The following is a 26,421-nucleotide window of genomic DNA, read 5'->3' as shown; positions in this document are numbered from 1 at the left end:
TGTTGGAGTGTTTAAGGGGAAAGGTATTCCCCCCCCCAAAAAAAATGGCATTCTTCCACAGTTTGCTCTATGTAGAACTAATATGACAAAAAGCTATTGGCTCTAAGTTCTCCAGAGGCTTAAAACGTCATACAGAGTTGCTGAAAGCCTACATCTCTTCACAGCCATAGCATAGCTTTGTCAGCTATGTTTTCCAGAGCACAGAAGCAGCTACTTAAGAGGGAAAAGGAGGGGGAGAAGTGCGACATTCCAGATGAAATAATTTCATCTTTCCAAAACACAAACAGCGCTGGAGGACAGCTCATACTCATTTCAATTTATGCTGAATTTCTTATTCTTTCTCTCTACCTTGGACACACCGTGTTCAAGGTGATTAATGCTGTTGTTGTTTAAGGCATATACAGTAATAAAGCAAAAACAATGGCAATTCATAATACAGGACACCAGAGGAAAGAAAAACAAAAACCAAGCTGGAAAAGGTGCTCTGCCTACAGTGGAAAGCCAAAAGAGTAAGGACTAAGCGGATTATGCAGAGCAAGGAATTCCCCATTGTGGCCATCATGACCAAGTAGACTAAGTGTGTGGACAAAATCTGCTCCTTATCTCTCCCCTTGTGGGGCAAATGAGAGAGATGGGTAGAGTCACTCACTGGTCAATCACCTGATATCACAATGATGCCAGATGATGATTGTTGGGACCTCCTATGCAGGGCTTGCGAAGAGCCTTCTGCAGTCTGAATGTAAGGCGGGTGGCTCCACCATGGAGCTACAGCTCTTCCTTTGCTAATGTTTCTAGGAAAGCAGTGTTTTCACTTATGTACCCAGTCACTGTATTCTTTTCAAACTTAATCTACTTTCCACACACCACAAACGAAAGATAGCTGTCGAATTAACACAACAACCCTTTTTAAAGGAATAGCTCCAGTAAAGTTTTAACCCTGAGAACTGGATTGGCCCAAATTTCATCCTATTGACTTAAGGTCAAAGGAACTCACTTATTTAGTTTAGCTGGTTTGTTGACCCAGCGTGTAAAGAATCAGTAACATGAGAACCAAACAATTTTCTCTATGGCGGAGACTAGAAAATTTTCAACTGCCTAAATTCACCTAAAGTGACTGCACATATTAGCATGTTAGCTGGAAGCAGGATTCTTGTGGGGACTACGGCATAAAAGAAAAGAGAACGTGCAAATCATGTTAAACAAGACTATTTCCCTAAGTTATAAGAGCTGCAGCAAGTCATCCTCTTCTTTGGCATAACTGAAATCCATGCATGACCTCTAGTTTTAAAGAGTGATGCAGAACAGGCAGATACCAGAGTATGGTGGTTCGCATTATATTTAAAAGGGCACACCTAAAATATGAAGTCTGAATGCAAACACATGTATCATCCATGATTGGCTGCAACTCCCAGTTGAGAATATGCTTGGTTCTAAACCAAATTTTGTCTATTTACTGTGTAAAGTAAGCCTGAGGACATATATAATGGTTGTGGTAAGACACCGAGGCACTGAATAATCAACTCCGGAAGTCTGCCTGCTGATCCCATCAATTCAATAAATATACAAGACAAACTATGGTTTAGCAACGCAGGAATGAAGCCTGTATTTACATATATGCTCACACCTCTCCCTGACACTTCCTGAGTTATGGCAAATATAGTTTGCTGTTAAATATGCAAAAGTAAATCATGATTGGCTGCAATCCTGAAAGTAACTTATTAAGTGGAACATGGGGGGGAAAGGGGAGGGTGCATGTAAGCCTGAGGTTTGTTCATGCAACACAAAACTATGGTTTGTCATTTGTCATTACAGAAACTGGCCCAGTATTGGTGGAGTTACTGCACCTGATACATCCTACACAGAAGAATATTATGCAAGTCCTGGGAAGCTTGGTACCCTCATTTCCCCTGCACATCTAGTTTATAATTATTGCCAAAATTAGGTCAAAATCAGCATATGCCAAAGTAAAAGGAAGATTATCAGTCTTCTAACATGTGGATGTATCAAACACTCATCCACGTATCTCAGAAACCTAATCATGTACTCCATTTTAGGTTGATATATTGTACAGTGGTAAGGGACACGGGTGGCGTTGTGGTCTAAACCACTGAGCCTCTTGGGTTTGCTGATCAGAAAGTCGGCGGTTCAAATCCCCACCACGGAGTGAGCTCCCATTGCTCGGTCCCAGCTCCTGCCAACCTAGCAGTTCGAAATCATGCCAAAAAGTGCAAGTAGATAAATAGGTACCGCTCCAGTGGGCAGGTAAATGGTGTTTCAATGTACTGCTTTGGTTTCGGTGTTCCACTGCGCCAGAAGTGGCTTAGTCATGCTGGCCACATGACTCGGAAAACTGTCTGCGGACAAATGCCGGCTCCCTTGGCCTGTAAAGCGAGATGAGCACCGCAACTCCAGAGTTGTCTGCAACTGGACTTAACTGTCAGGGGTCCTTTACCGTGGTACCTTAGATCCCGAACGTCCTGGAACTCAAGACGTTTTGCCTCCTAAACGCCGCAAACCCGGAAGTGATTGTTCCAGTTTGTGAATGTTCTTTCGGAACCCGAACATCTGACGGGGCTTCCATGGCTTCTGATTGGCTGCAGGAGCTTCCTGCAGCCAATGAGAAGCCACGATTTGGTTTTCAAATGTTTTGGAAGTCGAACGAACCTCCAGAATGGATTCTGTTTGACTTCCAAGGTACGACTACATTACAAAGTGTGAAAAGGAAGACTTTTTTAAAAAAAATCCCCCCCCCCCCCCACAAAATGAGAGAATGCTACAACTGTTTCTAATTACCATTTGAAGTATGGTGATATAAGAGTGTTTTTATGTGCACTCTAAAAGCTGTGACAGCCCACCTAACCTGGCTTTACAACTTGGATATACAGAGAGCTAGATAAGCCATTGAATATGCTACTCGACAACAGTAACTATGACAGATTTTCATAGTTTTTGGAGATGGCTAACCTGTTGTCTCCAGATGTTGCTGAACTCCCCCCATTCCTTTTCACTGCAGCTGATGTGAGTTTTACTTGAGCAATAGCTGGAGGACCACAAGTCAGCCACACCTGGTTAAGCATGAATGAGCAGTGTTGCTAATAAGTTACTCTCTTAAGTCATGGTTGACCTTGACCATTTCCAGGACATCTAAAAAGCAATATACATCCGATCCCACTACTTTCTGTTTGATCTATTAATAACTCCGGTCAGCCACAGTCCTAGGCTGTAACAAGTTGCAGAGCTTGGAACATGCAGTATAAAAGGCTCCATGAGTATTTAGTACTTTATCTGGATAATTCTAAATTGGTCACTGTGGATTTTCTGGGTGCACCTGAACAAACTGTCATTTTTTAAAAAAATCAGTTACATATAAGTGAACCTCAGAACTCCCCCGGCATTAAAACAGAAGAGATTTCCTCTAAAGTGTTAATGTAGTTCTTCACAAAAAGCCACCTCAAATATCAGAAGTTAGCCATAATTTTCTGCTTGGGATATCTGATCTCTGGTAAAGACAAAAAGCTACAGGTACTGTATAGTTATTCACTGGGATTTGTTATGTGGCTCAGGGGTTTTTTTCCACCTGCACTTCTCCTGGCAGAGTGAAACATGAGTAAACAAGTTCATTAGCTAGTAAAGAACACGCCCCGAAACTGTCTCACCGAAACATTTGCTTCATATCATGTAAGGCACTATATGAAGCAGTCAGTCCTTTTACACTGGCCTGATGGATAAAGGACAAACGAAGTCCATGTCATGTGCAAGTCATAAAATATCAAAGTGCACAGTGAATACTGTACTCATAAAAGAGCAAGCATTAAACTGAGTCACTTTCCTAGTTAATTAAGCACCTCCAGCATAAGGAGGTGGGTTGCTTTTTATATTACAGTGAAGGTATTTTAAATGCTCAGCCTTGCATTTATAACATTTGCATCATTATCTCAAAAGTTGTACTACTACCTCTCAAATTACCTGAAGTTACATTGAAAATTCTTAGTATTTATATTCCAAAAGAGCATTTAGTCTTTGTAAATAGCACCAGCAAAACACAATCCAAGGGCCAATTCTGTACTGTATATGACCTGGGATATTTTTCTCTGCCCAGAACACACAACACGCATAGTGAACAGCACATTTAGCTTGTTCATTCCGAGTGTAAACTGCAATTTTACATGCTGCAAACCTGGAGAAAACCTATCCAGCACAAGCATTGTGCAACAAAGAGATAAAAATGGGTTGTCTTCCCTAGACTCCTATCAAGAATGAACCCTGCTGCCTCAAGAAATAATGCTTAGGAGGTGGGTTTTAAAAAAACACAACTTCAAATAATCACTAAACTTAATGATTCTTCAGCATTGTAGTCACTAATGCACATGTCTATGTGTATAATCTTTAATGCAGGCTCACAATTATTGAAGACAAAAATTTCAAAATAAAATATTAAAACATAACTTACCCACTCTTCTACATTGGGAGCCTCTTCATAACTTTTTACGTGGTCCCACAGGATATTCACTTTGCCATAGTAATTCATTTTACTTCGGGTTCTTGCTGCAAAGAATATTATTATGGCAAAAGCTACAACAAGGAGGAAGGCCAATACAATGGCAATAGCCTAGGAAAGGAACAGATCAATAGGAGTTTTTAAATGCAACAAATCAGAACAAAGATAGTCTTAAATTTGACTATCTATCCCTTTCAAAACTACAAGTAACAATGAGACAGAAACACATTGGTCTTAAGCAACTTACTCTTTTAGCCATGGTTACTTAACTGCACTTAACAGAATAGTTAAAATGGTGGCCCACCTCACAAGATTGTTGCAAAAACTGATTATGACAGGACTTGGTATGCAAAGTGTATCGTAAATTACTCGGGATCTCAATGCAGGTAGAAATTCCTTACACTTATTTAGGCAAGCCATTCCTCAAACTGGATATACGCTATATCCAGAAACTCAGGCTTTCATGGGATTAAGAAAGGAATAATGAAAGGTAAAAAATAATTTAGAGATGCCTGCCTTTCTAACAGTCATTTTAAAAAAAATGCTTAGCTCAATTAGGTGAACCTAGTGCTTAAAAATAAGGTGTCCTAGGGCAATCTCATTAACTGAGAAGTATGAATCTGCACCTGCCTGCGCTTTACTGGCAGAATCCACAGTATATGAACACATGTGATCTTTTTTATGCTCAGGAACAGGTTCCCAATTATCAACAGCAATGCAATAAACCAGTTGCAGATGGCACGGTGGAGCAGAGGCACTCACCCTGCTTCTCAGGAGAACAGTGGGAGGGGCAAGGTGGCAGCACCAGTGGAGCTACAGAAGTGTTCCTGCTGGTGTGTTAGCACCGTGCTAACATCGCTGCTGCTGTGCCCCTCCCAATTCTTCCTCCTGGTAAGCAGCAGTGACTTGTCTGCTATTGCAAGAAACAATTCTCAAATATTTGGGGGGAGGTCATCCGACATAAGCTCATATTTTGATTGGTTGGCTCCTGTTCTGCCAGTTCTGAACTAGCTCCCCATGATAGGGGCCCATCTTCATTTCAGCCTTCAGCCTACTTTTGTGTATCATAGGGCAGAGAAGAAACCAAGAGCCATTTCCTTCACATTCACTTCTGCAAAATTTTATTAATTGGAAGGCAAGGCTGAGCAGAACTTTCTTGTGAGAATTTTTTTTTTAAGATCAGGCTGTTGGGGGGGAGGAGGATTTGAGCATAATTTTTCATGCTTAGCCTTTAACTTCCTTGGGCAGAAGCAAACAATTGCATTCCTGCAATCAAAAAAATATGATTGCAGCTATTTAGCATCCCCATACTTTCATTTCAAATTATTTTTATTAATCCCCTTGAGATTTTTGCAAAAATCTTAGGTGGTGACTGATTGATTTTTTTAAACAAACAAATGGAGAATTGAAACTTGTCCAAGACCATTCAATATGTCTACAGAGTTGAGTTACTGTCCATGAACATAATTGCCCAAGACAGCTAGCACAGGTTATTCAATTAAGGATCAACATAGACAAATCCATAAAAGGAACAGCTAAAAGGATTAGCATGGTTTGTAGGCTCCAGCTGCTTCCTAACAAGTGTTTCAATAATTCAAGTAGAGCTTAAACCAGGATACATAGATCTGAACTCAAGATTTAGAGGTGCAATGCGACTCCAGTAAATAAAACCAGTCAAGCCATGTTGAAACCCTGAACCCCTACTCACTAGGTCTAGGCCTCCAATTACCGTATTTTTTGCACCATAACACTCACTTTTTTCCTCCTAGAAAGTAAGGGGAAATGCTTGTGCGTGTTATGGAGTGAATGCCTATGGGTGGCGGGGGGGGGGGATCTGCTGCAGTCGTGAGCAGAGGATCCATGGTTCCCCTTCCTTCCCTCCTCCGTGGCTCGCTTTGAAACAGCAAAGCGGGAGAGGAGCCGCTTACACAGGTGTAAGCGGCTCCTGTCTGGTTGGCTGCTTTAAACCATGCTCTCTGTCCCTCTCTCCTCCCCACTCATCTCGCTAAATAGCAGCAAAGCTTTTCAGCTCTCTAAGCCGGGGAGGAGGGAGAGAAGCAGAGCCTGCTTGTTTTAAAGGAGCAAAGCGGGAGAGGAGAGGAGCCTTCTCCGCTTATACCCCTCTTCTGCATTATTAGCAGCATCCTTCTCCACGCACCCCACGCATGCTCCTTGTCCCTTAAGTGCTTTTCCTTCCCTCCCCACTTAAAACGTGGTTACAAAGCACGGATCCACATGGATCCTCAGGATTTTTGCATTGGGCTACCCCAAACTCACCATCAGATCACATGTCTGTGGCCACAGCATGAACCACAAAAATAATACATCCACTGTTTCGTTTAGAATATTTTTTTTCTTGTTTTCCTCCTCTAAAAACTACGTGCGTGTTATGGTCAGGTGCGTGTTATAGAGCGAAAAATACAGTAATCATCTGGATCCTCTCTAGAGGAGTATGCACAGTATTAAAAAACAGAGAACAATCACATTCTTGCAAAAGCTGCCCAAGGTTAGCTAAATAGCCACCAGTATAAGCTAATCAATAATAGCTCAATTACAAAACTAGTTTTAGCATCATTATTCAGCACACCATTTGATTCAGGAATGAAATACTAGTATTTTGCATTTTGAATTTCTTAATTATCGCATCTACATACCTCCTGAGGTTCCACCACACAGTAGTGATACAAGTACTGATTCACAAAGACTCCAGTGTTTGTAGGAGAGTAAAAGGAGCTGCACATGGCATAAATCTGATTGTAGTACATCGATCCAGAAGCTTGTGCAGTTGGGTTCACTGCTAGTGTATATACAATGGCCGCAATAAATATCAAAAAGAGGAAGATGGAGCTTCCTATTATCAGGAGGAGGTAATACTTCCTTGACCTGGCTATGCTAGTCTTGGTAACGCCCGTTACAAAAACCACTAATCCAGCAATAAAGCAAAAAGCTGCCATTGCAATGATGAAGCCTTTTGCTCCTCGTGGATCAATATAATTTCCTCCATAGCCATAGCCATAAGAACTTCCAAAGCCACCAAAGGAGCTACCATAGCCGTAGCCAGATCCCATACCATAGCCATAACCAGTTCCCATACCAGTTCCCAGACCAGTTCCCAGGCCAGTTCCATACATATCCATGTCCCAAGCCAACGTGGATGCAACACATGCAAAGATGCCAATGGACATCACTATTATGAGAACCGACATGATCTTGATTATTCCTGGAGGGGAGGACCATTTGTAGAAGTGTTGAACTTCCTCTTCCGGATAGTAGGAATATGCAGGCTGAGAGTACATTGGCTGAGAATGGAATTCACCACCATACGCATTATTGCTTGGTACATAGTGTGAAGGTTTGCTGCAAAAATCCAAAAAAAACACACGCCTTGTTATGAACTGCTATTAAAATATGAAATATTAATTTCTCTAGATACCTCTGAAAACCATTTAATTACTGTATTTTATAACAGCATATAGCATTATTATTATTATTATTTTATTTATACCTCGCCCATCTGGCTGGGTAGCTTCCACTCTGGGTAGCTTCCAACACACACAAAAGTAACAATAAAACATCAAACATAAATAGTAACAATCAGACCTTATATACAAAGTCACAAAAAGTTGTTTAAAATAAAGAACTTATACCAAATAAAGTAGTATGCAATAATGCATTAGACTCCAATAGTAAACACTAAAATTAAACATCAGCTAGTAATAATTAAACTGTTTACACTTATCAATTACAATAAAGAATTACATCTGCCATGTTTGAAATACACATTATATGGTATGCATGTATTCTGTGCAGTGTTTCACAAACTTTGACTGGCCTTAGTAGGCAATCCAAAATTTGTTGTCAGAATCCTACCCTTGGAAGACAGGGTCTTTGTCTGACAGTACACTAAATATATGGCAAGCAAGAGTCTGCACAAGGGTTGGCATCCATCTCCCATTCCAGCTGCATGTTCAAAGGACTCTGCAGAGGATGAGTCTGACCCACTTTCTAAAACCTTACATAACTTAGTTGTGTTCCGCCATAAGCTGCTGCTGCTGCCTGGCTAGCCAAAACTGACTGGGATTGGGTGGGGGTTGTGTGTGTGTGTGTGTGTGTGTGTGTGTGTGTGTACACATGCACCTTGCAGTAAACAGGGGTGGTGGCTCCTTGCATACTGAGTACTTTCTAAATGCTGGAAAAGGAGCAGGAAGAAATGAACATCTCTGATGGGGCACAACACCATTCAGATCACCCCCTACCCTGCTTCTGAGCTTATGGGGAGTGGGCCCCTGCTGCACCTTCCTCTCCCCTCCACCCACACAGCTCTGTAGCTTTCATTTCAGTAACCTCTCCCACCTCTTGGAATCAAACTTCCTTCTCCCTCTCCAGCACACCTCTTGGTGCTTGAGCCTCTGCTGCTGTCTGTTCCACAGAACAGATGTTCACCATCTCCCTATAAGTGGCATGGGCTGGAGGGCAACCGGGGTTCCCATGCTGAGCACTCCATAGTGCTGCGAAGTGGGGCACTTGCACACTCAGCCCTGATTAGTGCTGAGCAGAAAGAGTTGGGAGCACACAGCTGGACAGCTGCTTGCAGAAGGGTAGAGTCCTCCACATGTCATGGATTGATTTTCTGCCTGTTGGTTTTACATTTGAGCACATGTAACTGAATACAAAGAATACAAGTGGCATTTTTCTGCCCATAAGACTACAAGTGGAGTTGCGGGACAGAGGAAACAGATTCCCCCCCCCCCCACATTTATGAACACAGGTATGGGTGCAATAAACTCTCTCAGGTAAGCCAGATTTATTGCATATTGTATGTGTGAGTGAGTTAAAAACCCCAAAATGTATTTTATTTCATACAAGTTATACTGTATACCACTTGAATGCAAAATGCCTCAAAATGGTTGGGAAATGAGAAAGTACAGTCCCTTTTTTAATACAGGAACAGGTGATGACCCTTTCCTACTGTATTTTAAAAATGAAAGCAACCTCTAAAACGCCACAAGACAATTTTATAATTGACATGGCGTGAGTTTTATATCTTGTGACAACGTTCACCTGCATTAGCTTAAAAAATTTGAAAAGCCATTTATACTGAATTTTCTAACATCTCCTATTCTTTAGCATTATTGCAGAGAGAGAAACAACCACAAAAGGACCTTCTAACAAAAAGATGGCAAAAGACCTTTCATTAATGAGGATTACATACAAGAATATGATTGTAATATAGCAGTCTATAAGAAAATTACAATCTTTCAGAAGTTTATAAAAACCTGTTACAAAAAAATCTCTGTCCCACAGATCATCCCATTGTCATCTCTGTAGCAAGTGAAAATCAATTACCGTATTTGCTCAAATGTAACGTGCACCTTTTTTGGACAAATTACGTCACAAAAATTAGGGTGCAGGTTAGATTCAATGGTGCATTAGATTCACATAAATACGGTAATAGGTAGGGTGGTATTTGGGAGGGAAGCTTGATGCTTTCTAAAAGAAGCAGACAGCTTCAGCCATAATACCAATATGAAGTTCATTCTGTATTTAAATTTATGAGAGGCAAAGCCCACAGGTTGGACTGACCTGTAGGAACAAGCGTGCCCATAGGAATGCCATCACGGGCTTAATGACGTCATTGCACTGGCTTGAGAAAAGCATCACATTACCAAACTATAGTAGCTGAAGACTGGTCAGGCACATTTCCCAACTAGTCCTTTCCACTAACATAGAACCAGGATTTGATTAATCTTCCTAGTCACTCATGTGGGCAAGAAAACAAAGGCCTCTGTGGACCACCCTTTCCTGACCAAGTGAAGTCCAGGTGTTTTGGAAACCCATCAGCCCCAGTAAACACTCAAGGTTCCCCAGATTGGGGGAGGCTGACACATGCTATCACAATTAGCACAGAAAAGCCATCCTTCCCCCATGAACTTCCTCTCTGTCAGTAAGTAAATGGTACTTTTGCCAGCCATTTCCAATGCAACATTCCAGTCGGTAGGAAAGTACAGTCGAAACCTCCAGCTCACAAGGCTGGAAAGCAGACAATTCTTTGCACATTATTAAATATTCAGTTATTCAGTAAATATCTCCTGACAGAAAACATACACGTTTATAAACACAAAAAGTGCAGGTGTTGAACCCTTCACCAGTCACAATATGCAGAAACAGCAAAGATCAACAGTACTGTTATCACATTAAGCAATGACTCCTTGACCTTAAGCACCTTACATGGAGACAAGTCTTACCAGATTTAAACACAGGATTTATTTCCACCTCATAGTCACAATTCCTAGGTACTGTGGGCTAACAGATCTGCAGAGATTATATTTGCATTCCAGCAGCCTTCTACCAAACTTAAGCCGTGTTTTAAAAAGAGGGATGATTGGAAAAGCCAATCTGAAGCGGATGGGCTAGATGCATTCTGTAGCTAGAGTGTACTTAAAAAAAAAAAAAGCCACTCAGTTGCATGACATAATGGTTAGAATTTTGAACTATGACCTGGGAGACGAGGGTTCAAATCCCCATTCAGCCATGCAGCTCACTGGGTGACCTTGGGCCAGTTAACATCTCTTAACCTAACCTACCTCACAGCGTTGTTGTGAGGAGGAAATGGAAAGGAAGAGAACCATACATACCACCTTGAGCTCCTTGGAAGATAAAGGTGGTATGTAAATGTGATAAATAAAATAAAATATGGACTCAGTTTCAGCAAGACCTTAGTTTGCTATGAAATCCACAAACCTGCTTGCTAAGGAAACTTATTTTCCCCATCAAGCAGCTAACCTCTCCCACCATTGTATTGTCACAACCATTTTGAAATGTCTCCATATATACAGTGGATTTAACAATACTCTCTCTACTCTAAGGCTGTACAATTTATAGCAGGGGCAGGATAGTCTACCCCCCTTATGCCCTTGATTCTCAATAGTAAGTGTACGTCCACACACATAGAGTACCTATGTTGAGCTTTAAAATGGTGTCTGCTTTATGGCTACTACCATTATATAATTTAATTTTCAAAATATGTATTGTTTTAGTGACAAAGTAGCTAGCATAAACTGCATCTAGTGTTTATACAATTAATGTTGGGAGCTGCCAGAATTCTTATCTTTAACAGTGTACACTAGTTATCAACAATAATTTGAACTAGCACGGAGAAAAGAAAAACAGATATTTACAATTCATCGGGTCGATAAGGCGGCGGACTTTCAAATGGCCTCGATGACATAGTGGAAGCTCTGGACTGTTTAGCTGCAAGAATTTAAATCTATAAGAAGAAATGGGGGGGAAAGAAACTCAACTTAGAATATTAAGTCAACCATAACCAAACCATCAATAGTTATACACACCAATATGGAGTTGTAAGTTTCTAAATTACAATAACAGGACAACACTTTTCAGCAAAGTAGATGTAGACAGCAGAGACGGAATGATTTATGTTCTATAAAGGGTTGCCACATTTTTTGGCCCGTAAGCACATTTACAAATTGGTGAACCCGTCATAGGCACACAAACACACCCCATAACAAACCATGCTCTGCAACCAATTATATCAGCTACAATGCTTCCTTAAAGCCTAATTTCAGCAGCATGAAGGGACTATGTGGACACACACGCATATGCAAGTACCATCCCTGTATACCATGTATGATACAGGAGCAACTATTTATATTCCATCTAAATTTACAGGAAATCCCAAGTGTGTTTACAAGGAAGTATGTTTTACTTGATAAATGGTCTTGCACCTATATAAGTATGCACAGGACTGCAGCTTATGGATACAATATAAACTGAGGCACCCCCTCTCCAATTCTCATAATTAGTTCCTCATTCATTCCTTTTAATATAATTAAATTGATTCCATCTATTGAAAATAGATTTGGTCAATACTCTTCAATCCAATTCAAACTTTGATAGATACATCCTTTTATCTTGCTCCCAGAAAGCAGCTCCCTTGTTCATTTTAGGTGAGATGGCAGATCTACACATATGCTCAATGGCAGTGTTTTCATGTAATGTTAAGCTATGGTGCATGGTTGGTTTAAACCATACTGTTCATGAATTGTAGGCTTGTCCATACAGATTATTATGCACTTCCATTTCACAACCCACTCTGGCCAGCTGGGACAACAAACCACAAGCTTTGGTTTACCCTGAAGTTTGAACCAGAGATTCTTGTTTGCTTCTCTCTAAATTCACCATGATGTTATCATGGTTTGTTTGGGAAAAACAACCGACAGAGTACTGGTTCAGACGTCATGCTAGCCCAAGGCTTGTGGTTTGTAAGTTGTTGCGCCTGTCTGGACAAAGAGGGGAATGTAAAGAAAGAACAAGTTGTGGGCACTTCCAAGCTGTTTGCATATTATGGTTAAAAAACAAAACACACACTTTATATGTTTTATGTGATGGATCAGGGGCATTTCACGCAGGGGCATTTGTGTTCTCTATATTAGTGTTTTTCAACCTTTTTTGGGCAAAGGCACACTTGTTTCATGAAAAAAATCACGAGGCACACCACCATTAGAAAATGTTAAAAAAATTAACTCTGTGCCTATATTGACTATATATAAAGTAATTCTCTTGAATAGGAATCAAATAAACACAAATAAAGTATTTTATCATTCCTTTAAGTAAACAAACATGAAAAATTATAAAATACTTTATTCAGTGCGCAACCTGGGCCTGTTTGGCTGAACACAAAGCTGATATTCTAGCTGGAATCGAAGAAAGACACACACATAGCTCTATGGGGAATTGAAGAAAGACACACAAGACCGCCTGTCCGCTCTCATCCAATCCCATCCGATCTGATCCCCACCCAGGACGGATGGAAAATAGGGTGGACACAGTCCGGTGCCCGCCTAGTGGGCGAAAATTTGACTTAAAAAAAAAAAATCTTTCAAATTTTTCAAATTTTCCCACGGCACACCAGGTAACATCTCACGGCACACTAGTGTGCCACGGAACAGTGGTTGAAAAACACTGCTCTATATAATGCCACACTGCACACCAGTATTTCTTTTTAGCATTCCACATTGATATATTATAAATGTAGGAGCAAGCTCTCTTCAGTTTTTAAACATGAACATTTGCAAACATGATCTATGCTCAGATCATCCCTACATTTCATGATTTACACTACAATCCAAAAATACACTTCCCAGGGAGCAGGCTCCATTGAACTAAATGGGATTAACTTCTGAACAAACCTATTCCAGGACACTGGAAAGTCCAACAAACACAAAATCACATTTGGCTTAACAAACATACATACAAAGCAAGGGAAGCAGATCCACCTGCTTTGTGTTCTGGCTATCAATCTATGCAACTTGAAAAATGTGATACAGATACAAATTACTATAATATTCCACCTAATTGCAGTCCCACATTCTGAAGCAGTTGCCCTCTTAATTTAGGAATGTACTGGAAACCAACATGCAAGAATGAGAAAACCCCCTTTTAAAAATATAATGTATTCATTTTGTTAACTAAAAAACTGTATCATGTCTTTGCACAAAATTGGAAAAACCTCAACCAGATCTCAACACTGATAATGCTTACAATTCCAACCCATTCTACCATCCTGCACTTACACATGCTATATTTAATTCTGTGACATGTCTATGTGAAACCAGTTTCCAAGCTTTTGACTGCTCAGAGTCCACCCTTGGCCAAGACGTCAAACTTATCCAACCTCCCAGTGCATTGTTCAGAATGTGCAATGCTTGATGACGCACTTGCAGGAGTCCTCTAACTTACCAGAGTGTCCTAGTTCTCTGCTTGGCATACAGAACCAGTAGCCTTTAACATGAACCCATCTACATACTGTATAGCAAAAACCAATTAAAGCATGTTCTTCAACATAACAAACTCGCAGCACAACCCTACAGACATTTGCAAAGAAACAAGACCCACTGGATTCATAGGGATTTACACTTAAGTAAAAGTGTGCATAGAATTACAGCCTTAGGAAATGAGAGAACAGAAAAGTCAAACAATTGAAGAAAATCATTTATGCCCTCAGGCCACCTATTTAAAAAAATAAAACTGAATTGTCGAGATAAAACTGAATTGGAGCAGAGAATAAGGAAATAGCAGGGAGGGAAGAGTGGATTTTAATGTGCTTTAGCCAGTGTAAACAAGAAATTTGGAGTAAAATTCCATATTAATTCCTGCAGATTAACAGTAATCCTAACCATGTCTACTCAGAAATCCTATTGAAATCAGCAGGTAAATTACTCCCAGGTAAATGAGATTAGGCTTTGAATTTAGAATACAGTATAAAAGTTTGGCACCTAGGGCTCTAAAGACCTGCCAGACTTATTGAACATTTAATGTCCTCCAAGGATAGTATCCAAGACTACAGGAGCCTTGTTTACAACCACACTTTCAAGAAACACGGCTCAGAGTGAAAGAAAGCTAATTCCTAAATGATAGACAAAAGAGCAAACAAGAATTCGTAAGGATCAGGAGGGCTTAAGCACCTGGTCGATGAGCAGTGCTCATTTAAAACTGGACGTGTCTTTGAGCGAATCATATTAGACCAACAACATTCATGCCACTGAACCAAAATAAAGTTCAGGGTCGATAAATTAATATATCTCGATAGCGACCGCAGACTTTGCATGAGAACGACGAAGAGGCAGCTGTGGCAAGAAATTAAATCTCAGTTATATGGAGGAAAATTAAATCTCAGCCGCCTGGAGGAAAGAATCGCAAATGAGTGTCCTGTGAAGTTTTAAGTTTCGGATAAGCGTCCTGTAAAGTTTTAAGAGGAAAGTGGAGAGGGTGGGGACTAGAGAAGCATGGCTGTCTTCCCCCTTTCTTCCCCACCCACCACAAAATAAAGCTCACTCACAACAGCCAGAAAGAGCTGGCTCCATCCAGAGCGATTCGGGTTAACCTCACAATCTCAGCCCACGCAGCAAGGCTGAACAGCTTAAGCCCTGGCTTGGGGCTCGCAAGCATAAACGAGATATCCCACCTGAAATCACTACTAAGCCTGAGCAAAGTCATTCAGAGTATCGTTTATTCCCCCCCGGTACCCCCCCTCTTGAAAAAGTCTACACCTATCACGTTTTGGACTCACCCAAACAGCTCCCCGCCAAAGAAAAGCGCACCTTGCCTCGCCGATGAACTGCCACCTGCTGCGCGCCTCGCTCTCCCCTCAAGAACTTGCATCTCTTCCTCCAACTCCGCCTCCTCCTCCTTCTCCCCACAGCCAAGAGCGAGCGGAGGAGCGCCACACCCGAGCGGAGCATGCGCACTGCCGGCACACCTGGGGGGTTGAAAGGGAGGGGGCGGGGTGAGGAGTTCCCCGCTCCCTCGAAACCAGCCAAGCTCGCTCGGGACTGAGCGGCTCGGAATGCGCGCACGGCGCAACCCCATTGGCCCAGCGCCTTCCCATTCCTAGCCCGGGGGCGGGGCCCAGAATGGGGCCCCGGAATAGCCAAGGGAGTAGTAGAGCGGGAATGCCGCGCGCGGGGATGTGACCTCTTCACCTGATACTCACCTGTCGGCGGCAAACAGGTTGTTCCTGCAAGCGCTTGGAGGGGAGAGAGCGCATTTAAAGGGACAAGGCTCCGTCGGGAGGAAGAGGAGCTCCGCTCTCGGCGTCTCGTTCGGGATGCCGGGACGAGACTGGCACACAAAAAGTGCCTCGACGCGCTTACCCAGGTGGGGTGAACTTCGCCGAGACTGCGGCGTCATCCTGGCGTCCTTGAAACCAGGTGTTCTTGCGAGGAATCGCTCACATACCTGAGAGGGGGTGCGGGGACGGAGGGAGGGAGAGAGGCTGTTCTTTCCCTCGCTCAGGTGTTGGGTAATTGTCCCGACTCTCTTAAATTCGGAGTTCTTACATGATGGTCAAACAAAAACATGTCCACGGAACACCAAACAAAACATGTCCACAAAAATGACCATTTAAACAACTGGCATTTTTTTAAAAAAACTAAGACGTTTAGAACAATAGGAGCCAACTCGTAGGGGCCCAGGGGCCTTCACCCACCCATAAAATATTTGAGGGGGTCTGCCTATCCCTCCCCCCAGTTAATGAGCATTGTCATTCAAATAGTGTGCATATGCGCATCTTGTGATTGATTATGTGACACAGGCTTACTTGCCTCTCCCCCCCCCCCCAATATTTTATTCAAGTTATTCACGTTTATTCAACACAGTCTCCACTGTCCCTCATTCCAAGGAAACCAAACCCTAGTGGCTGGGGAAGTAAATAATAAATAATAATTTATTATTTATATCCCGCCCATCCGGCTGGGTTTCCCCAGCCACTGGGGTTTGGTATGTTTGTTTGCACATATATACAACCTGAATCCACGATGGAGGGGTTCAAAGCATTAACACCCCAAGAATGTCTTGCCTCTCCCATACTCACAGCCTTGGATCCCAGGAGAGACCAGGCATGTCTTATCTCTCTTCCTCTCTCTCCCTTTCCAGTTTGCAGCTTTTCTTCCAGCTTCTAGCTCACATAACTCTCCACTTTGGGCTTTTGTCTTTCTAACTAATAGACAATTGAAGGAGGCACAGAGCCACTTCCTTAAGGACCCATACTTAGCAGGCTTTACCAGGCTGCCTGGCTATTCCAAGAATTAGAAGAGGACTCCCAAGCAATAGAAGGGTCTCCACCTACAGCCTACTGCCCACCCCCACCCCAAACTCATAACATGTTGTTGTTTTTCAGAACTTACAGAATCGACAGTGGGTGTGATTAAATGAGCGGTAGTGTAGAAAGAGGATGTTGTTATGTATAATTGTTACCCAGTGATTCCATGAGATAAGTTATCAGTTAAAATGTTCCTGTCTCAGCAATAGATGTAATATGTTTTGGGACTAGAGAACTACAGAGTTTTCTAGAGATGTTTATTTCCATGATGTGCCAAAGATGATGGTGAGCCAGCCACTTATGTCTATGTTGCTGACCACCTTGTTTTGTTGACAGAAGTGTTATTTTTCTCATTGAAAAGCACTCATATACTAGTTAGTGGGGAGGCCTTGGCATACAACCACAAAACCAACATGATAAAATGTTTAGAAAGTATTCAGAATGAGAAAAATGTGCACAATTAAAAGATTCAGTACAAATCTGCAGGGGGTATAGAGAGGAACATGGGAAGCTCCATTGTGCACTCATACAGACCAAAGAGCCATCCAGCTCAATCTTGTTTACATAACCTTTCCCCATCCTGGAGCCTCCTGAAGTTTTGGACTCCAATTCCCTTCAGACACAGAGAGTGAAATGCTTTTTGTTTTCTTTTTTCTTTTTGCCAAGCAGCCAAAACAAAGCAGCCAGGACACACAGCAAGGGTAGCCACAGACACATACTGATAGCAGCAACTTTTAATGTTTCACTGAATGGGCATGAAGTTGGGAATCAGGAAATGGGAGTTTGAGCTCCACCAGGGAGAATTTTGCATGCCCATAAAAAAGTCCTGTCTCTATGATGTAAAATCTTCAGAAAAGCAATTTTTCTGGGTTTTTGTGAGGAGGGTAGTTTTGTTTATCTATTTATTTAAATATATGCAATATTGTGTGTTGTAGCCAACATTGCTATTCTCATCACTTGCACACTGGAACTCTCCTCTCCTGTGCAGCCCTCTGCACATGCTCAAAAACTGCCCTGGAGAGTTGGGCGATCCTCCCTGTGAGAAGAGGAAAGGGACGTTCCACTGCATGAGTGGAACACGACTCACAGAGGTTTGGATACAACCTTTACCCCCATGAAATCTAAACTTATTTTAGTTTTAACAGCATAAACAGTATTTTTATGGCTTAATTAGCATGTATAATCATATTTTGCATATTTATAAACATTACAGAACAATCTGATGCAAGCGTACTTTGAAATAAAACGCATTCTGTTTAGCAGAGTTTATTCCCAGTTCAGTAAACAGACTGGAAGGGAGAGGAGAAAAGGTCAGCCTCAAGGGAGTGTCTCCAAACTAGATCAAAGGTCTCCAGAAGAAGGCAAAGTTTTTTTTAAATTAAAAAAAGTTTTTATTAATTTGTATTGGGTTACAAAAGTACATACGGCATCTATGCTTTCAGTTCAGAGTTCTTTCTACAGATAATTCATATTCCGTGTGAGACACTGGTGTTAGACAGTATAAAGTTGTAGGAGAAGAAAGAGAGGTGAGGAGAGAGAGCGGTGGGGGGGGGGAGAACTTTCATTCTTCTACATAGTGTATGTGTAAGTTTTTTTTGTCAGTGTCACATGGGTAGGTTCTATTTCTATTCATTTATTTGTTTTTGTTGGCGGCGAGAGGCATTGGTGGGGGGGCAGGGCATGATTAGCTGCCCTTACAGTACAGTGGTACCTCAGGTTAAGTACTTAATTCGTTCCAGAGATCCGTACTTAACCTGAAACTGTTCTTAACCTGAAGTACCACTTTAGCTAATGGGGCCTCCTGCTGCCGCCACGCTGCTGGAGCAAGATTTCTGTTCTCATCCTGAAGCAAAGTTCTTAACCTGAAGCACTATTTTTGGCTTAGCGGAGTCTGTAACCTGAAGCGTATGTAATCTGAGGTACCACTGTAGTTGACTGTAATGAGTTTTGTTTGAGTGTGTGAAGGGGAGGGGGTTGTTGGGTCAACTTAGTCATATTGATTCATATACTGTTGGTGGGTTTCTCTTGTTGTCTTGTTGGGCTGTGTATGTAATAAAGGGGAGCCACACTGGGGTGAAGTCGTCCTCTTTTGTTTGTCTCCATGCTGAGAAAACAGCAAAGCTGAGGTTCACATTTAAATGTAGAAATGTATCTTGGATTCGTGTGTTATGCATATCCAATATACATAGAAATTTGAATTCTGCATTGTCTCGCACAAAAATCTTTAAACTACGCAGTTTGAATTGGTTGAGTCAGCATTTCTCATAGATATATTCCAGTGGTCCCCCCAATTTCCAATTTTCATGGGCCTTTACACCTCTAGTCAGGGGCTAAGGAGAAGGAGCTCCCAGGACTCAAACCTACACTGCAAATGTCAGAGAGCAGGCTAGTTTCAGCAAGCCATTGTCATATCTATGGTCTGAAGGTGACTTTGTTTGAAACCAACCCGAATTGTGGGTTCCACAATTCTCGTGGACATCCGATCAAGCTGCATGTTGGAAGATTCAGGAGAGATAAAAGAAAGAACTTCTACACACAAGCATAGTTAAACTGTGGAACTCACTTCCACAGGGGGCAATGACGGCCATCAAACTTTGAGCTCTTCAAATGAGGATTAGACAAATTCATGGATGAGAGTGACATCAATGGCTACTAACCATAACTGCTATGCTCTGCCTCAGTACTGGAAATGGTGATTCTTCTGAAAACCAGTGGCTGGAAACCACAAGACGGGAGACTACTGTACTCTTGTGTTCATGTCCTGTCTGCGGTTTCCTACAAATATCTAGGTAGCCACAGTGAGAACAAGATGCTGGACTAGATGGGCCATTGGCCTGATTCAACAGGCTCTTCTTATGTTTAGAAGCATAAAAACAAAAAGCTTCTAAGCTCCCATCTCCTCCCACCATGTGGGTGAAGAGTGAGGAGGGGGAAAGCACACAAGCCCAGGAAGGAGGCATGGGTAATTCACATAGCAGCTAAACAATGGTTTGGTGTTACACCTAAAGGCAGCCAGAGATGATTCTGCAGTTTAGGTGATTGCATACATTCCACTTGAAATGCTTCGCTTCAGTGATGTATCATAGCAGGATAATGAATGAATGAATGTTAGGTTAGTTAGTTAGTTAGTTAGTTAGTTATATTTATTTATTTATTTATTTTATTTTATTTTATTTTATTTTATTTTATTTATGTATTACCTGCCCTTCATCCTAGGGTGTGTTACAGCACTATAAAATAAAACATTAAAACCAGTTTAAAGCAAATTTAGTTATTTCTATTTTGGAATAGGAAATAAATCAATCCATCTGCTTTTGATGAAAACTATACCGGCACGCTGTCCCTCAGCTGAAGAGTCTGGTAGCAAAATATTGAATAAAACATTTCTAGGAATACTTTGCCATGTGCTAAACTGAGCACCTGCTGGAAGAGTTTAACAAATTTCCTCGACATGGTTATAAATGAGTAGGCTTCTTGCATAAATACATATATGTATTTGTGTAGATTTAGCAATTAGGAAACTCTTTCGTTCATTTCATGATTCACGTGTTCGCAAACAAGTAATTAAAGAGGTTGACAAATCCTAATGATTAAGCATGGATAAGTTCAGCTATAACAAGAGTTGCATCGTTCTATTTAAATATTTCCCCTTTACCTTAGGCTTTCATTTCCTCTTTCTTGCATAATGCTTTGATTCATGACTTAATAATTTCCCTGGCACCCTTCTCTGACATAATTATATTGAAAAAGAGGATATCAAGCATTAAAGTGAATTGGGAACATACAGATTAAGGTTTGACAGATGTTGGATCCAAAGAGAAAGTTGCTACATGCCGCAGGATAAAAAACCTCAAGGATGGGCCACACACAGTGGGATTGAAATGTTTAATTCAGCAGAGATTATTACAATATAAGCATTTCTAAACACCTGCAGCTTCTTGACTTTCAAAGCAGCAGAGCCTGGGTTCAGTATGATAAACAAACTGATATTGTTTATATATCATGCTAATAAAAGGCAACACATTAAATACTTCCTTGCACAATGTACACTTAACAGCAGGAAGTCATTGCCCCAATATTTATTTTAAAGTATTTATATGCTGCCTTTATGAATAAAAAATCATCTAGGGCAGATTATGTTTTATTATTTATCTATTAATTACCTGTCCTTTACCCTAAGGTCAAAGGGCGGGTTACAGCATTAAAACACAATATTAACAACAAATTAAAACAAATTGCAACCATAAAAATAACATGGGTCCTAAAAACATATACCTTGTATGTCAAAACAATATAGCATTCTCCAAAAGCTATATTTATTGGAGATACCAGATGTAATTCTGTGGAGAGGCAGTTCCACAGTTTAAGGCCGTCACACCCCCCCCCCCCCGCCAGATCTGAGGACAGAGGAACTACCAAGAGGGCCCCTGCTGTGCTCTCTTATTTTAAAACAATAGTATATCAACTAACCTAATAAAATACCTTCCACAAAACCTCCTAAAGAACAATAAAACAATTTCTAGTTCATAAATGCATGGTTCATAACAATATTGGCCAGAATCCAGAGAGCCACTTTCGGAGCTGTTAATAGCTTCACATGCCTACTGGCATTTTTGGCTGCTTTTCCTTTGTCTAGCAAAACCTATCACTCCATACCGCAAACTGTTTCTAACAGGTTCAAAAGCACTTTGTCATGTGACATGAAGGCCGATTGCTTCTGTCCAACAAACACTGGTTCAAACCTCCCATGGGAGTACAAAGTTAAGTTTCAGAGAGCTTTAGATCCTAGCTATTGCATGTAGTCGCTTTTTCATCTCAACAGGAACAAAACAAAACAAAAAAAAAGCACAGAAACAAAAGGAAACACTAAACATTCTTCATGATTGAAGTATTAAGCCACAAGTATTTTTGTGTTTTTTAAATACCATATTGTTCGTGTATAAGACGCCCTCCATTTTGGGGGAATCAAAATTAAGAAAATACACTATGCACTTACACTATGCCCTATCTGTGTATAAGACGGCCCCTTATTTTAAACTTCAAAGATGTAGGGGAAAATATAATCTTATACACAGAAAAATACGGTACATTAATACGCATATTAGCAACTCTTCACATTTGCAGCATTCAAATAGTAATGAAAACATGAGTTTCCACATTGTACCAATGCTATAATAAGTTTCTAACATGTTCTGTATTTACTTCCCTACTGCCACTGTAAAAAAGAAGCTGAGCCAGCTTTTCCAGAAGTTTGTACTTCTTCCTTCTATACATTTAATGCAACATTCAGTTTCAAAATAATTAAGATCACCTTTTTATATTAGCTTAAAATATTCTTCTGCAGACAGAAAAACCATCATTCCTAAATGTCCAAACTCTTTTCATTATGTCTAAAAGAACTATCATTGAATTGTGTAACCCACTATGAATGACTTTCTTAATAGCATTCTTAAAAAATACTATCATCACCACTGGGCATAGTCATCATGTGATTGTACTACAGCATTTGCCATCTTTCCATTCAGGCATTTACCGTGAAACAATTTGACACTGCTGTGGCTCTCGCAGTACATTGTTAAACATATTTCTAGAACAATGGAAGGGAGACCAGTTTAACACTTTAGCTCTGCTGTAACAATTCTAACACGGATTAAAAAATAAATAAATTATAGCACACATGCAAGGGATTTTCCATCCTTCATAAAACTGGTCAAGTTAATGTTTGCTTTTCGAAAGAGGTCATAATGTATTGCTGAAGTCGAACAATTCAACATTGTGATTTATTTATTCCTCCCAAAACAATAACAGGTTGCTGAGTAACGCAACACAACAAAGGCTGATTAGGTGTCCCAGGCAATAGTCTTCAATTCTGAATGTGTCTGTTCTTGCTCAAAAGCTGTTTCTCATACTTTAGGTGTTTATGTTACAGATAGGTAGCCGTGTTGGTCTGCCATAGTCAAAACAAAAAAAAATCCTTCCAGTAGCACCTTAACTTAGTTGGTCTTTAAGGTCTTTAAGGTGCTACTGGAAGGAATTTTTTTGTTTAGGTGTTTATGAAAGTGTTCCTGGATGACACTGAATATCTGGAGCCACTTCAATCTGGGTTTAGACCTGGTTTCAGGACTGAATTGGACTTGGTCACCCTAATGAATGATCGGGAGAGGGACAGGAGTACAACCTTGTTACTCCTACTTGATTTATCATCAATTTTTGATACCACTTACCGTCATGGTATCCTTCTGGATCAAGTGATTAGATTGAGTATCAGAGGTACTGTACTACAGTGGTTCTGTCCCTATCTGTATGGTTGAGTCCAGAGAGTAGTGTTTGGGTAATGCTCTGGCAGGGCATAATTTTGTCCAAAGTGTTATTTAAACATCTGTGTGACGCTATTGGGAGCCAGGGTGGATAAAAATCAATGATTATTTTTTTTAATCAGTTTTTTAAAATTTAAAAATTTAAATCTGCTTTTTTTTATTTAAATCAGATTTGTAAAGTGCTTTTGGAGGAAAAATCTTTCTAAAGATAGTTTTCTATTTAAGTTACATTATAGTCCAAAAGCTATTCATCAGGAAATAAGGATTTGTTTTAAGTTTTTCATGTGTGCTAAAACTCAGTCTAAGTTTTTTATTTGAAAAAGTTTAACCACACCAGTTAACAAACATGGATACATATGCTATAATGTTATTGTTTTAGTTAAATAAGTTGTTTAAATTGTTATCAAGGAAATGATTATTTTTCTCCTTCCAATAAAGTACAGCAGAAAAGTGGTCCAAATATAAAGTTAACTTATTAAACCTCACAATAATTGCATAATTATCTGTCTATGTATTTCTAATAGTATAACAAAATCAGCAATTTTTGATATAACTGTAAAAACTACTCTGAAAAATTATTATTCAAAAATTGAAACCTTCATCTGGTTGTAAATATATTAAGATTACACCAGCAAGAATGAGTCTTTCTGGGAAAAAAAAGATTTAAATCAAGTCTTACTGACTAGTGATTTAAATCAATTTGATTTAAATCAAATCCACCCTGCTGGGAGCTGTCATTAGGAATTTTGGAGCATGGTGGCATCAGTATGCTGATGACACACAGTTGTGTTTCTCCATAACATCTGTATCAGGAGAGGCTATACAGGCCCTGGATCAATGCATTAATGCAGTGCTTGACTGGAGAAGGACCAGTAAACTGAGTTTAAACCCTGCGAAGGTGGAGGCTTTGTGGGTGAGATGGTTCCTGTGCCCAGTATAGGCCAGTTGCCTCTTCTGGACAGGGTTAAAGGTAAAGGTAAAGGTACCCCTGCCCGTACAAGCCAGTCTTGACAGACTCTGGGGTTGTGCGCCCATCTCACTCAAGAGGCCAGGGGCCAGCGCTGTCCGGAGACACTTCCGGGTCACGTGGCCAGCGTGACATCGCTGCTCTGGCGAGCCAGAGCCGCACACGGAAATGCCGTTTACCTTCCCGCTGGTAAGCGGTCCCTATTTATCTACTTGCACCCGGAGGTGCTTTCGAACTGGTAGGTTGGCAGGCGCTGGGACCGAGCAGCGGGAGCGCACCCCGCCGCAGGGTTTCGAACTGCCGACCTTTCGATCGGCAAGTCCTAGGCGCTGAGGCTTTAACCCACAGCGCCACCTGCGTCCCCTGGACAGGGTTGCACTCCCACTAAAGGAGGTGGCGTATGGTTTGGGTCTATTCCTGGAGACATCTTGTATCTTTTGAGGCCAAAGTAACATCTGCAACAAGGATTGTCTCTTACTAGTTTCGTGTGGTATGCCAGCCATGGTTGTATATGGATTGAGATAACAACGGGCTTATACCAAACCAAGCAATTGTATATAATTTATTCTCATGTTTTATACATATGAAATGTAATAAATAATTAAAATACAATCTATGGCCTTTTAAACTGTGTATGTGGGTTATTGTTTTTGCTCGTTTATTATGCTAAATATTTTTGTGTTTTTATATTGTAAACGACCCTTGAGCTTCGGATGGAGGTATAGAAATTTAGTAACAATTTTTCACTGATAGGGTTATCAGTTCCCAAGTTACTCTGCTGCTCCCAAGTTTCTGCAATGATCTACGCCCCTCAGCAAGGATTCAGGTGAGAGCCAGTGTGGTGTAGTGGTTAAGAGCAGTAGTCTTGTAATCTGGTGAACTGGGTTCGCGTCTCCGCTCCTCCACATGCAGCTGCTGGGTGACCTTGGGCCAGTCACACTTCTCTGAAGTCTCTCAGCCCCACTCACCTCACAGAGTGTTTGTTGTGGGGGAGGAAGGGAAAGGAGAATGTTAGCCGCTTTGAGACTCCTTAAAAAGGGAGTGAAAGGCGGGGTATCAAATCCAAACTCTTATTTCTTCTTAAAAAAGGAACTACTGCAGGAGAACCTGTAACTTTAAATAAGTCTGTATATGATGGGCAGCAACAGCATTGGTATGTGAGAGAGAAATCAATATTGTCATTTCCATCAGCAGGATAAAGCATACTTACAGTGGTGGCTATTTCTTAATTTTGTGTTATGCCACACTCTCCATACAGGCATTTTGTGTTATACCATGCCTCTCATGGCCTATTCTGTGACTAGTGCCCCCAGCACATACTCAAAATTCACAATGTGTACACTAGTCCAAAAGGTTGGTATTTCAGTAAACTAATGAATTTTGTTCTAACTTTTTTCCAAAGTCCACATCCAATCTTATTAGCTTATCACTGCCGAAATCATTAATATAGACCATGGGTAGGCAACCTAGGGCCCGGGGGCCAGATCCAGCCTACGGATGGTCCGGGAATCAGCGTGTTTTTACATAAGTAGATTTTATTTAAAATGCATCTCTGGGGCATAGGAATTCGTTCATTCCCCCCCTCCAAAATATAGTCCAGCCCCCCACAAGGTCTGAGGGACAGTGGACTGGCCCCCTGCTGAAAAAGTTTGCTGACCCCTGATATAAACCAAAGGACAGAAGTATTTAAATGCTATATTTAGCATACAGCATATGACACTTTGTTGTTCTTAATTTTTGACACTTCACATTTTATAAAGTTCATATAATAAAATAAGAAGAAACATGATAAAAATGTTTCATGATTCTTTCTGGATGTTGGAAACTGAAACCTAGATTTAAAAAATGAACAATGAAAACTTATAAAAATATAGTTTTCTGTCAAACAATTTGCTAACACCACAATGAGCTCTGCAATGTGTGTTATAATATGTTTCTATATAGACATTTTATGGGATGTAGAAACATATTTCAGAATAAAGATTGAACAAGGTTATTATTTCAGCAAAGAAGAAAACTG

General features: G+C 40.8%; 1 protein-coding gene across 2 annotated transcripts in view; it reads right to left on the bottom strand.

Moving 5' to 3' along the window:
• OCLN (occludin) overlaps positions 1 to 15,773 on the bottom strand; it is a 33,806-nt gene extending 18,033 nt beyond the window's left edge. The window contains exons 1-4 of one of the 2 annotated variants that reach the window (XM_083703237.1): positions 15,619 to 15,773; positions 11,677 to 11,765; positions 7,153 to 7,855; positions 4,451 to 4,609 (exon numbers count right to left, since the gene is read on the bottom strand). In XM_083703237.1, coding sequence (XP_083559363.1) covers positions 4,451 to 4,609; positions 7,153 to 7,855; positions 11,677 to 11,726 — 912 coding nt within the window. In that variant the 5' untranslated portion in view covers positions 11,727 to 11,765; positions 15,619 to 15,773. Of the gene's footprint in view, positions 1 to 4,450; positions 4,610 to 7,152; positions 7,856 to 11,676; positions 11,766 to 15,587 lie in introns of both variants that reach the window. The other variant, XM_083703238.1, reaches the window with a different exon arrangement.
• Between the last annotated feature and the right edge of the window lie 10,648 nt (positions 15,774 to 26,421).

Source organism: Podarcis gaigeae (assembly GCF_964106915.1).
Source record: "Podarcis gaigeae genome assembly, chromosome: 11".
NCBI lineage: Eukaryota > Metazoa > Chordata > Lepidosauria > Squamata > Lacertidae > Podarcis > Podarcis gaigeae.
This window is presented reverse-complemented; position numbering and strand designations above follow the sequence as displayed.